Genomic DNA, 12,778 nt, shown 5'->3' with positions numbered 1-12,778 from the left:
AAAACATAACTGTAAATATAGACATATGAGGTTCTGCTGAAAGGATGATACCAAACAAGGCAAAGTAAATAGTTTTTAAAGGTAAAATGTGGAGGGAAAATCAAAAGTAGTTAAAAATGGCCAATTATACCCTGGGCCCCAGAGGGTTAAACGTTTTTTAAAGTAACGCAATAGTTACTTTTCAAGTAATTAATTACTTTTAGAATATTGTAACTCAGTTACTAACTCACTTACTTTTTTAAAGAACTAGTAACTATAATTAAGTGCTTTTTCAAAGTAACTTGCCCAACACTGATTATTATATACCAAGTGCTTCTGCAAGAAAAATCAGAGCTAAATGAGAGACATTTACCAGTTCAGTTTCTTATACACCCTTCATTATTTTATTCCCTCTAGTACAGTATTAATGACCTTTCTCCTGCTGTTCCAAGTCACACGTAGCTGACTGATATTGCAATCAATCAGATTAAAATAAACAAAAGAAAAAATGGAAGAAAAATGTGTTAAACTGTATTTCATGGGTTAAAAATGATTGAAAACATTTAGGAAAGTTTCTAAAATTGAGCCACATGGAGTGTGCTTTGTTTTTCATCTCTGACATTCAACATGAATCCATCAGAAGTACACGTAGCATCACAGTTCCTCCTCCTCAGGACAGCAGCAGGTTAACAACAGTTACAAAGTGACGACCTACACCGGGAAACTGATTTGAATAGTTAGATTTTAAAATCATGATTTCACATTTCATTTCCAAATTCAATACAAACTTCCCTGAAATAGCCGGGATTCATGATGTGATCTCTTCCATATATTAACTTTGCACGTTAACAGTTACCCAACATAATATTACACAGTACATCAAATCATTTCATTAAGCAGATGCAACAAGACAGATTTGGAAAGGCTCCTGTGACTTTTGCAACTTTTCTCTTGTGACTATCAGACAGTTTGATTTTCCTGGCGAGATGCTTTTTGTGTGCTGAATATCTGAGTCCACTCCTCAAGCTTTTCCTTTACGGCACTTGCATCAGGTCGGTCTTCTGGTTTCTCAGACAGCAATGAGTTAATAATTTGCTTCTGTTTAAAAACAAGAAAAAACACGGTGTATGTGTAATGTCTTGTGCAGTGAAACCTCTGATAAATAATAAATATATTTTAAAAAATGTATATGTTGTGTCCAGATAACTCAGCGATCAAACAAGACCTTTTATAACTGAGTAAACCAATTAATCTAAGTTTTAGCACTACTCTGCTGATGACCATCCTGTCGAAATTTAAGCACAGTATGAATATGGTAATTTACCTCTTTGGTAAAAGTCACTGAAAACTCTTCGAGGAACCTCTGCCTTTTGACGTCAGGCCAAATCTGGTGTTTTGTGAAGATGATTCACTGTTGTTCCTAGAAGAAGATGATACAATTACTTCATAGCCTGCACTGTACACAGTGCTGCAAGGATTTTTATATAGTTATAATACTGTCCTGGTGTCAGTAAGTGCCTTACTGTGTAACTGAAGAGGCTAAGGATTCAGGTGGAGCACCATCTTCCGATGCTGTTGGCCTGATGGACACCTAAAACACACAGCAAAATCCTTTATTTTATGCATATTTCCTCCAAAGGGAAGCATTTAATTAAGATGAAATATATGAAAATACCTTGATGTCCCAGTCTGGCTGTTCCTGAAGAGCAGAGCAGGCTAACTCTGCTGCTTTCTGTTGGGCTTCCTTGATGCTATTCCCTTCACCCACAGGATATTCCTTGTCGTCAATTTTTAATTTGTAGAAAAAACTGTGTTGTGAAAAAATGGGAATGTTTTAGATCATTACATTGACAGTTTTAATATTGTTGAACATCAGTCCGGTGTTGGTGTCTGAAGATTCAACTGAAAGGACAGAGTTTGGCGTATACTCACTGAGGAACGTGAGACGGGCCATCTTTCTTCACTTCAACATATGAATGGGAACGTTTTCTTTTCTGACAATAGCGGTTGACAAGACTTTTGAAATCTGTCTCTGTAAAGCTGGTGTCCTCAGAGCTAGGAACCGTCTGAACTGAAGCTTCTGCTGCATTGTTTCTCTGTCAAGATACCAAGAAATACATCAGAGAGACAATTGCCCCAGGTTGGTTTTTCATTTCTCTCAAGCATGTTCTAGTTAGGCAAGACTAAACCAATTCTTCGCTCACTTTGAGGCACAGAGCTACACCCCTGCACAGAAGCCTCTCTCTCCACCCCTGCACAGAAGACTCCCCCCTCCAACAACTGGGTGGTGACACTATCCCCAGACAGTATGAGGAGATCCCTTGGCGGGATCAATACCCACAAAGCCCCTGGTCCTGGTAACATCCCTGGACAAGCACTGAGAGACTGTGCTGCAGATCTCACAGACATCTTTAATACATCACTGAGCCAGGTTGTGGTTGCCTCAAAGCCTCCACCATCATTCCTGTACCAAAGAAGTTGTCTTTAACGACCACCATCCTGTCGCACTCGCCTCCATCATTATGAAGTGCTTTGAAAGGTTACTCATGCATCAAATCAAGACCTCTCTTCCCCCCAACCTGGATCCATACCAGTTCACATACCGGTCAAACCACTTGACCGATGATGCAATTTCATCTGCCCTTCACTCAGCCCTCACACATCTGGACACTAAAGACTCATACATTACAATGCTGTTCATAGACTTCAGTTCAGCATTCAACATTCCCCAGAAACTCATTCACAAACTGGATCTGCTGGGCATCACCACCTCGCTGTGTAACTGGCTGCTTGGTTTCCTGACAGGAAGGCAGCAGACAGTACGGGTCGGCAGCAACACTTCCAGCACTAAAACACTGAACACTGGGGTTCCTTAAGGATGTGTGGTCAGCCCCCTTCTCTTCACTCTGCTGATGCACGACTGCACACCATCACATAGATCAAACCTATTCATCAAATTTGCAGATGACACAACTGTGGTAGGTCACATCAGCAACAATGATGAGACCTACAACAGGAGTAAAGTTAACAATCCGGCCTAGTATTGCAGCAAGAGATGCTCTATAGAGTTGAAGTCTGATAAAAATCTGCAGGCAAATACAAAGTTGATTAGGCATCAAGGTGAAAAGCAGTGTCTTGCACATGATTGTACATCATTTATATTAAAGCCTTGCACCAAAGGCTTTTCATACCTTGACTCGCTTGATGTGTTCCTTGTATTGTTTTCAATGCTCTCATTTTCAACAGCATTGTTAGGGAATAAAGTTAAGATATTTTATAGATTTTAAATGTGGAAAAGTCCTGACTCTGAATATAACATCAACCTCGCATCTTTCCACTGATGAGAGAAGATTAATGATACTCACTGGTGTCGCATTGCTTTTTTTTTTTTTTTTTTTTTTAATTTAGTAGGCTTTTATAAATGTCGTTTAATCTTTCAGTATCATAGTTTTTACTAAATATTATGAGAAATGACAAACCTGATCTGTAGTCAGGCCCTGCGATGAGGACTCATTGGACTCCCTTAGGGAGAAGAAGAGGGGCATTGTTAGCATGCTATGCTCTTTTTATATAGTTATAATATAGTGCTGGTGTCAGTAAGTGCCTTACTGTGTAACTGAAGAGGCTAATGATTCAGGTGGAGCACCATCTTCCGATGCTGTTGGCCTGATGGACACCTAAAACACACAGCAAAATCCTTTATTTTATGCATATTTCCTCCAAAGGGAAGCATTTAATTAAGATGAAATATATGAAAATACCTTGATGTCCCAGTCTGGCTGTTCCTGAAGAACAGAGCAGGCTAACTCTGCTGCTTTCTGTTGGGCTTCCTTGATGCTATTCCCTTCACCCACAGGATATTCCTTGTCGTCAATTATTAATTTGTAGAAAAAACTGTGTTGTGAAAAAATGGGAATGTTTTAGATCATTACATTGACGGTTTTAATATTGTTGAACATCAGTCCGGTGTTGGTGTCTGAAGATTCAACTGAAATGACAGAGTTTGACGTATACTCACTGAGGAACGTGAGACGGGCCATCTTTCTTCACTTCAACATATGAATGGGAATGTTTGGTTTTCTGACAATAGCGGTTGACAAGACTTTTGAAATCTGTCTCTGTAAAGCTGGTGTCCTCAGAGCTAGGAACCGTCTGAACTGAAGCTTCTGCTGCATTGTTTCTCTGTCAAGATACCAAGAAATACATCAGAGAGACAATTGCCCCAGGTTGGTTTTTCATTTCTCTCAAGCATGTTCTAGTTAGGCAAAACTAAACCAATTCTTCGCTCACTTTGAGGCACAGAGCTACACCCCTGCGCAGAAGACTCCCCCCTCCAACAACTGGGTGGTGACACTATCCCCAGACAGTATGAGGAGATCCCTTGGCGGGATCAATACCCACAAAGCCCCTGGTCCTGGTAACATCCCTGGACAAGCACTGAGAGACTGCGCTGTGGATCTCACAGATGTCTTCACAGACATTTTTAATACATCACTGAGCCAGGTTGTGGTTGCCTCAAAGCCTCCACCATCATTCCTGTACCAAAGAAGTTGTCTTTAACGACTACCATCCTGTCGCACTCGCCTCCATCATTATGAAGTGCTTTGAAAGGTTACTCATGCATCAAATCAAGACCTCTCTTCCCCCCAACCTGGATCCATACCAGTTCACATACCGGTCAAACCGCTCGACCGATGATGCAATTTCATCTGCCCTTCACTCAGCCCTCACACATCTGGACACTAAAGACTCATACATTACAATGCTGTTCATAGACTTCAGTTCAGCATTCAATATTCCCCAGAAACTCATTCACAAACTGGATCTGCTGGGCATCACCACCTCGCTGTGTAACTGGCTGCTTGGTTTCCTGACAGGAAGGCAGCAGACAGTACGGGTCGGCAGCAACACTTCCAGCACTAAAACACTGAACACTGGGGTTCCTTAAGGATGTGTGGTGAGCCCCCTTCTCTTCACTCTGCTGATGCACGACTGCACACCATCACATAGATCCAACCTATTCATCAAATTTGCAGATGACACAACTGTGGTAGGTCACATCAGCAACAATGATGAGACCTACAACAGGAGTAAAGTTAACAATCCGGCCTAGTATTGCAGCAAGAGATGCTCTATAGAGTTGAAAATCTGATAAAAATCTGCAGGCAAATACAAAGTTGTTTAGGCATGAAGGTGAAAAGCAGTGTCTTGCACATGATTGTACATCATTTATATTAAAGCCTTGCACCAAAGGCTTTTCATACCTTGACTCGCTTGATGTGTTCCTTGTATTGTTTTCAATGCTCTCATTTTCAACAGCATTGTTAGGGAATAAAGTGAAGATATTTTATAGATTTTAAATGTGGAAAAGTCCTGACTCTGAATATAACATCAACCTCGCATCTTTCCACTTATGAGAGAAGATTAATGATACTCACTGGTGTCGCATTGCTTTTTTTTTTTTTTTTTTTTTAATTTAGTAGGCTTTTATAAATGTCGTTTAATCTTTCAGTATCATAGTTTTTACTAAATATTATGAGAAATGACAAACCTGATCTGTAGTCAGGCCCTGCGATGAGGACTCAATGGACTCCCTTAGGGAGAAGAAGAGGGGCATTGTTAGCATGCTATGCTCTTTTTATATAGTTATAATATAGTGCTGGTGTCAGTAAGTGCCTTACTGTGTAACTGATGAGGCTAATGATTCAGGTGGAGCACCATCTTCCGATGCTGTTGGCCTGATGAACACCTAAAACACACAGCAAAATCATTTATTTTATGCATATTTCCTCCAAAGGGAAGCATTTAATTAAGATGAAATATATGAAAATACCTTGATGTCCCAGTCTGGCTGTTCCTGAAGAGCAGAGCAGGCTAACTCTGCTGCTTTCTGTTGGGCTTCCTTGATGTTATTCCCTTCACCCACAGGATATTCCTTGTCGTCAATTTTTAATTTGTAGAAAAAACTGTGTTGTGAAAAAATGGGAATGTTTTAGATCATTACATTGACAGTTTAATATTGTTGAACATCAGTCCGGTGTTGGTGTCTGAAGATTCAACTGAAAGGACAGAGTTTGACGTATACTCACTGAGGAACGTGAGACGGGCCATCTTTCTTCACTTCAACATATGAATGGGAACGTTTGGTTTTCTGACAATAGCGGTTGACAAGACTTTTGAAATCTGTCTCTGTAAAGCTGGTGTCCTCAGAGCTAAGAACCGTCTGATCTGAAGCTTCTGCTGCATTGTTTCTCTGTCAAGATACCAAGAAATACATCAGAGAGACAATTGCCCCAGGTTGGGTTTTCATTTCTCTCAAGCAAAAATGAACATTATCTTACAGATTCCACTGAATCCCGATGACCAAGCTTAGACAGGCTTTCCAGAGCATTTTTTGCTGCATTTTGCTTTGCTTCCTTCTTGGTCTTCCCCTCACCACTGGGGTAGGCTTTACCATCTATGACTGGACTCAGGTTGAATCTGTAAAGACATGAGAGCTTTTGTTATATACTGCTCAAATAAAGTATAGGAACAATTTGAAAATACACCAGGTCTCAAAGGGGAAACAACATGCTGCATATTTATACTGATGTGGGCTGGGCAAGGTGTTAAGAACGAGAGGATGCCACATCATTTGATGAAAAAAAAAATTATCAACCTACAGAGCGCTGACTTCATAGATATGCAGAAAATTTAAGTGAAAAAATAATGCAGCACGCCAGTGAACTTACTGAAGTTTCACTGCAGCGACTCAAAATGGAACTCAGTAGTTTGTATGCTCTTATGCACGAACAACATCATGCTCCTAATGATACAACGGCTGGTGTCCTCTGGGCTCTCCTCTCACATGTGGACTAGGTCACCAGATCTCTGAGCTCCTGGACAGTTTGAGGTGCAACCTGGTGGTAACAGATCCACTGAAACATAATGTCCCAGAGGTGTTCTTTTGCAAGTTTCAGCCTTTGGGAAGCAATATATCTAGTTGTGTGAAAAACTGAATCTCGATTGAATAAATGTTTTTATTCTTTTGGCTGCCCTCACTACAGTAGATCGGCTGCCTCCATCTTCCCCTGTCAGAAACATCTTCTTCTATCACACCAACCCTCTGCATGTCGCCCCTCATTACATCCATGAATCTTCTCTATGGTCTTCCTGTTTTCCTCCTGCCTGTCAATTCGATCTTTAACATCTGTTGTACAGTACAGTGGCTTGCAAAAGTATTCGGCCCCCTTGAACTTTCCAACTTTTTGTCACATTACAGCCACAAACATGAATCAGTTTTATTGGAATTCCATGTGAAAAACCAATACAAAGTGGTGTACACGTGAGAAGTGGAACGAATTTATCATAATTCCAAACATTTTTTACAAATAACTTTCAAATTTTCAAATAACTGAAAAGTGGGGTGTGCGTAATTATTCAGCCCCCTGAGTCAATACTTTGTAGAACCACCTTTTGCTGTAGTCACAGCTGCCAGCCCTCTAGGGTATGTCTCTACGAGCTTTGCACATCCAGAGACTGAAATTCTTGCCCATTCTTCTTTGCAAAACAGCTCCAGCTCAGTCAGATTAGATGGACAGTGTTTGTGAACAGCAGTTTTCAGATCTTGCCACAGATTCTCAATTTGATTTAGATCTGGACTTTGACTGGGCTATTCTAACACATGGATATGTTTTGTTTTAAACCATTCCATTGTTGCCCTGGCTTTATGTTTAGGGTCGTTGTCCTGCTGGAAGGTGAACCTCCACCTCAGTCTCAAGTCTTTTGCAGACTCCAAGGTTTTCTTCCAAGATTGCCCTGTAGATTGGTCAGAGGGCCCAGTGGTGCCAGTGTCCGGCAGCCTCGCCTCTGTCAGTGCGCCCCAGGGTGGCTGTGGCTACAATGTAGCTTGCCATCACCAGTGTGTGAATGTGTGTGTAAATGGGTGGATGACTGGATATGTAAAGCGCTTTGGGGTCCTTAGGGACTAGTAAAGCGCTATATAAATACAGGCCATTTACCATGTATTTGGCTCCATCCATCTTCCCATCAAATCTGACCAGCTTCCCTGTCCCTGCTGAAGAGAAGCACCCCCAGAGCATGATGCTGCCACCACCATATTTGACAGTGGGGATGGTGTGTTCAGAGTGATGTGCAGTGTTAGTTTTCCGCCACACATAGCGTTTTGCATTTTGCGCAAAAGGTTCCATTTTGGTCTCATCTGACCAGAGCACCTTCTTCCACATGTTTGCTGTGTCCCCCACATGGCTTGTGGCAAACTGCAAATGGAACTTCTTATGGTTTTCTGTTAACAATGGCTTTCTTCTTGCCACTCTTCCATAAAGGCCAACTTTGTGCAGTGCACGACTAATAGTTGTCCTATGGACAGATTCCCCCACCTGAGCTGTAGATCTCTGCAGCTTGTCCAGAGTCACCATGGGCCTCTTGGCTGCATTTCTGATCAGCGCTCTCCTTGTTCGGCCTGTGAGTTTAGGTGGACGGCCTTGTCTTGGTAGGTTTACAGTTGTGCCATACTCCTTCCATTTCTGAATGATCGCTTGAACAGTGCTCCGTGGGACGTTCAAGGCTTGGTAAATCTTTTTGTAGCCTAAGCCTGCTTTAAATTTCTCAATAACTTTATCCCTGACCTGTCTGGTGTGTTCTTTGGACTTCATGGTGTTGTTGCTCCTATTATTCTCTTAGACAACCTCTGAGGCCGTCACAGAGCAGCTGTATTTGTACTGACATTAGATTAAACACAGGCGCACTCTATTTAGTCATTAGCACTCATCAGGCAATGTCTATGGGCAACTGACTGCACTCAGACCAAAGGGGGCTGAATAATTACGCACACCCCACTTTGCAGTTATTTATTTGTAAAAAATGTTTGGAATCATGTATGATTTTCGTTCCACTTCTCACGTGTACACCACTTTGTGTTGGCCTTTCACGTGGAATTCCAATAAAATTGATTCATGTTTGTGGCTGTAATATGACAAAATGTGGAAAAGTTCAAGGGGGGCGAATACTTTTGCAAGCCACTGTATATCCACTATCCTCCTCCTCTGTACATGTTCAAACCATCTCAACCTTGCCCTGTCCCTCTGATTTACTCATTTGATTTACTCATACTGTCCTTTCTGGTCACTTCTAGTGAAAAATCTTTGCATCGGCAAACTTAAATTGGCGGTGCACAAATATCGTGTCTGCTCAGAAACGGTTCATTCCTGCTGAGTCTTTATGTATTTCCACATGTTAAGGCTCAAAAACGCTTCACCACCCAAGATTAAATTTTGTCTTCTTCTTCCTCCCTGTCTCTGTGACTGCTTTTGAGTCAGCTAGCTTGAGTATGTATAGGTTTCGTTTTCACGTAGCCTACGCGGATTTTCACATTTTATAACAAATGAAACTGAAAGTGAGCACCTACAGGTGTTGTTCCTGTCGAATTCAGTTGAAGCATGGTTGAAAAGCAATGTCTGACTTTCATTGGTTAAGATTTATAGAATTTTTATTTATTATTACTTTTGTCAGATTAAAGGTATTTCTGTGACCATTATGAGTTTTTCTTTCTTTGACTGAAGGGTACCAACAATTTTGTCCACGTCTGCATCTGAGAAGTTTATTGAGTGACAGAGAAAATGGATTTTTGAACTTTACTTACAGTTTCTGGGTTTCTTTGCTGCCCTGAGCGAGACCACTATTCAGCACCCCTCCTTAATTTTTAAATTTAAAAAGAAAATAGAAAGAAAAATATTGAGTCAGTGGGCAACACCTAAAAAAGGTATTTCAATTGAACTGCTAACTATGTACAGCACAGAGAACTGCAGTAGTAACTAACTGTTTTATAACTTTATTTAAGCTCAATAATAAAAAGTAGACAAAGTAAAAACATAACATTGGGTATAGCATGTTTTCTAAGAAAGTCAGTTTATGAAAATGAAATTAAAAGCAAGATGAATTTCTTAAATATCAGTAAATCAAAAGTGTGAATTTCTTGATGCAGTTTTTGGAGAGGTGAAGGTAAAACAGGGATAACAAGATAATCTTTTTAGAAATGTTATTATTTAATGTATTAAAAGTTTGGCTGGACAATTAACAAATTAATGGCATGCTATTTATTAAGGGAGTAACTGGGATTGGTGAAAAATAAATAAAACTAGAAATAACCTGCATGGCTTAAACAAAAAACAAACAAAAAAACCTTTAGGACATTTCCTCTAATGTAATTCAGGAGAAACGTGAGAAATTTAAAAACATAAACTGACACAACCTGACTCTCAACATGCTTAATAAAACAAACCTGTGTTTATTTTGTTGTTTTCATGTCTTTTTTTCACTTACCATTTATCATCTTAATTATCGACCTTGCCACCTTCAGTGCATCATCTGAATAACTCTGTATCATCACATTTACTGTTTTTATCCTGTCTGCATTCTCCAAACGACTCTTTCTGATGGTTTGGAAATCATCTACAGGTTCATTCTGCAGGTAAAAGTGGAAACGTTTCAGCTCTTCGTCTCCCAGATTCTCCAGCATTTCCAGGAGTTGCGATGGAACAGACGTCGCCATCATTGATCTGTAAAAAACGAGAGGGCATTTTCATCTGAAAGAACAAGAGAGTATCAGTTGACTGTGGATACAGGAGGAAAGACGGAGTTTTTGTCCCAGTCACTGGACCAGCTCTTTATTCTCTCAAGGATACTTAGGTGCATGTGAGTTTCACCAACCAGTCTACATGTGTTTTGTGGCCTTTTTGCCACATTGCTGGCAAAAAGTCAGACTATTTCCCAGTGGGTGATTGACTCCATCAGTGTTGCCCTTTGTCACTGATTCTCTTCTTAATTTTTATAGACAGAATTTCTAGGTGTAGCCAAGTGGCAGAAGGTTTCCACTTGGGTGGTCTCAGAATGTCATCTCTGCTTTTCACAGTTAGTGTGGTTCTGTTGGCTTCATCAGGTGGTGGCCTTCACCTCTCATTTGCAATTGAAATGAGATTCAGCACCCTAAATGGTGGAATACCCAATGAGTTACTACCCAAGTGGAGGAATTTAAGTATCTCAAGTCTTGTTTACGAGTGAGGGGAGGATGCAGGAGATTGACAGATGGATTGGTGCTGAGTATTTAAGTGACCCAGCCAGCTGGGAGAAGAGGGAGTGAGAGGATTTTTCCACTCTGTGTTGGTATTCTCAAAACAACCTGAGCATCCTCTCAGAGAGCTCTGAGCTTAGCCTCCAAATATCAGGAAGGAGTTCAGCTTAGGAGGTTCAGGAACATGATAAGAGCTAAGTTGTTTTGACATAAATACCGCATCCAATTTAAAATACTGCTGCTTACCTTTAAAAATTACCAACAACACAGCACCGAGCTACCTTAAGGAACTCCTTAAATCGTATGTTGCTGCCAGAGCATTAAGATCATCTACTCAGTTACTCTTGGTGCAGCCTAGATCTCGGCTGAAGTCTAGAGGTGACCGGGCGTTTGCCCTAGCTGCACCAGAGTTGTGGAATAACCTTCCGATTGTGATCCGGGCATCCGATTCCATCCAATCTTTTAAATCTCGGTTAAAAACCTATTTGTTTAATCTCGCCTTTCCTGCTTGTTAATGCTCGCACCTGACTCTTAGACTTACTCTATTTTTCCTTATATATATATATATTTTTTTATGGCTTTCGCTTTTATTATGTTTTTATTTGATATGCATTTTATATTACCCCTGTGTATTAGTGGCATTGACCTGTGAGTATATTTGATACTTTGCTAAGGCCTTATAATACTCGTGTTACTTCTCTGTCTCTTATGTTAAGCACTTTGGTATACCGCTGGTTTTTAAATGTGCTCTATAAATAAAGATTGTTGTTGATATGGTTTCAACTGTCTGACTGTCTGACTCACACCTGAAAAATGAGGATGTGCCTCATCTGGGCCTATCAGTGTGGAGCAACTTTGTCTTTGTTTTCAGATTTTCAGAGGCTATTACTCCAGTTTGTTGGCTGATTCTTTGATGCAAATCAAACAGGAACACAATGATTTATAACTCGACTGCAATCAAACACATTACAACTAACGTTTATGTCATTTTATTTTGAAAGGCCTGACAGAAAACAGTTGGACACTGATGTATGTGATTTAATAGTGAGACAATGTTTTCGTTCCAAGAAATAAAAAGGCACCGTTTGTTTATGAAGTAATCAATCAAACACGAGAATAAAATAAAACTGTTTGATTCAAATCAATCAATAATTTATAATCATGTGGATTTGTCTTCAAACACAACAGTGATCAAAGTTTATCCTGAACTAAGAGCTGAACATCTGGTCCAGACATCACAGAAGCAAAGAGTCAAACTGTTAAAGGAGGAAAAAAGCAAACTTACAGTTTCTTCACAAAGGCTGTGTCCCAATCCAGCGACTTCACGCTCTGGAGTAAGCGCAGTTCGCGTACTAGTTACGGCGTGTACCAGGAAGTACGAGAAGTGCGGAAGTGAGAGGCAGAGGTGTGGACTCGAGTCACATGACTTGGACTCTAGTCAGACTCGAGTCATTAATTTTATGACTTTAGACTTGACTTGAAAAAATGTTCTAAGACTTGTGACTTGACTTGGACTTTTACACCAATGACCTGGGACTTGGATTGGACTTGAACCGGTTTACTTGAAAAGACTTGATATTTCACCCCAAATATAAAATTTAACATGCATATTATATAGAGATTGAAAATGTGACGTCATTCAGGGGTAAAATCGCAAAGGATTCTGGGAACTCGTGGCAAGCGGTACTAGCGCACGCAGGCTTTCAATTAAAATCAGTTATACAGCGATAA

The 12,778-nt window shown here is 40.4% G+C and overlaps 2 protein-coding genes across 4 annotated transcripts in view; both read right to left on the bottom strand.

The window, feature by feature from the left end:
• LOC120735184 (interferon-induced, double-stranded RNA-activated protein kinase-like) overlaps nucleotides 1-12,778 on the bottom strand; it is a 109,570-nt gene that overhangs the window by 24,781 nt on the left and 72,011 nt on the right. The window lies entirely within an intron of this gene.
• The window catches only part of LOC120735187 (double-stranded RNA-specific adenosine deaminase-like), a 49,350-nt gene continuing 36,932 nt past the window's right edge, over nucleotides 361-12,778 (bottom strand). Inside the window, exons 1-17 of one of the 2 annotated variants that reach the window (XM_040034377.1) lie at nucleotides 12,333-12,464; nucleotides 10,300-10,535; nucleotides 9,620-9,671; nucleotides 6,321-6,459; nucleotides 6,069-6,232; nucleotides 5,813-5,945; nucleotides 5,661-5,728; nucleotides 5,531-5,573; nucleotides 3,998-4,161; nucleotides 3,741-3,873; nucleotides 3,589-3,656; nucleotides 3,459-3,501; nucleotides 1,912-2,075; nucleotides 1,655-1,787; nucleotides 1,503-1,570; nucleotides 1,304-1,399; nucleotides 361-1,077 (exon numbers count right to left, since the gene is read on the bottom strand). In XM_040034377.1, coding sequence (XP_039890311.1) covers nucleotides 1,318-1,399; nucleotides 1,503-1,570; nucleotides 1,655-1,787; nucleotides 1,912-2,075; nucleotides 3,459-3,501; nucleotides 3,589-3,656; nucleotides 3,741-3,873; nucleotides 3,998-4,161; nucleotides 5,531-5,573; nucleotides 5,661-5,728; nucleotides 5,813-5,945; nucleotides 6,069-6,232; nucleotides 6,321-6,459; nucleotides 9,620-9,671; nucleotides 10,300-10,531 — 1,686 coding nt within the window. In that variant the 5' untranslated portion in view covers nucleotides 10,532-10,535; nucleotides 12,333-12,464 and the 3' untranslated portion in view covers nucleotides 361-1,077; nucleotides 1,304-1,317. Of the gene's footprint in view, nucleotides 1,078-1,303; nucleotides 1,400-1,502; nucleotides 1,571-1,654; nucleotides 1,788-1,911; nucleotides 2,076-3,458; nucleotides 3,502-3,588; nucleotides 3,657-3,740; nucleotides 3,874-3,997; nucleotides 4,162-5,530; nucleotides 5,574-5,660; nucleotides 5,729-5,812; nucleotides 5,946-6,068; nucleotides 6,233-6,320; nucleotides 6,460-9,619; nucleotides 9,672-10,299; nucleotides 10,536-12,332; nucleotides 12,465-12,778 lie in introns of those variants that run through there. The other variant, XM_040034378.1, reaches the window with a different exon arrangement.

Source organism: Simochromis diagramma, unplaced genomic scaffold, assembly GCF_900408965.1.
Source record: "Simochromis diagramma unplaced genomic scaffold, fSimDia1.1 OVJJ01000481.1, whole genome shotgun sequence".
Classification (NCBI taxonomy): Eukaryota; Metazoa; Chordata; class Actinopteri; order Cichliformes; family Cichlidae; genus Simochromis; species Simochromis diagramma.
Note: the sequence above shows the minus strand (reverse complement) of the source record. Positions and strands in the feature narration are given on the sequence as shown.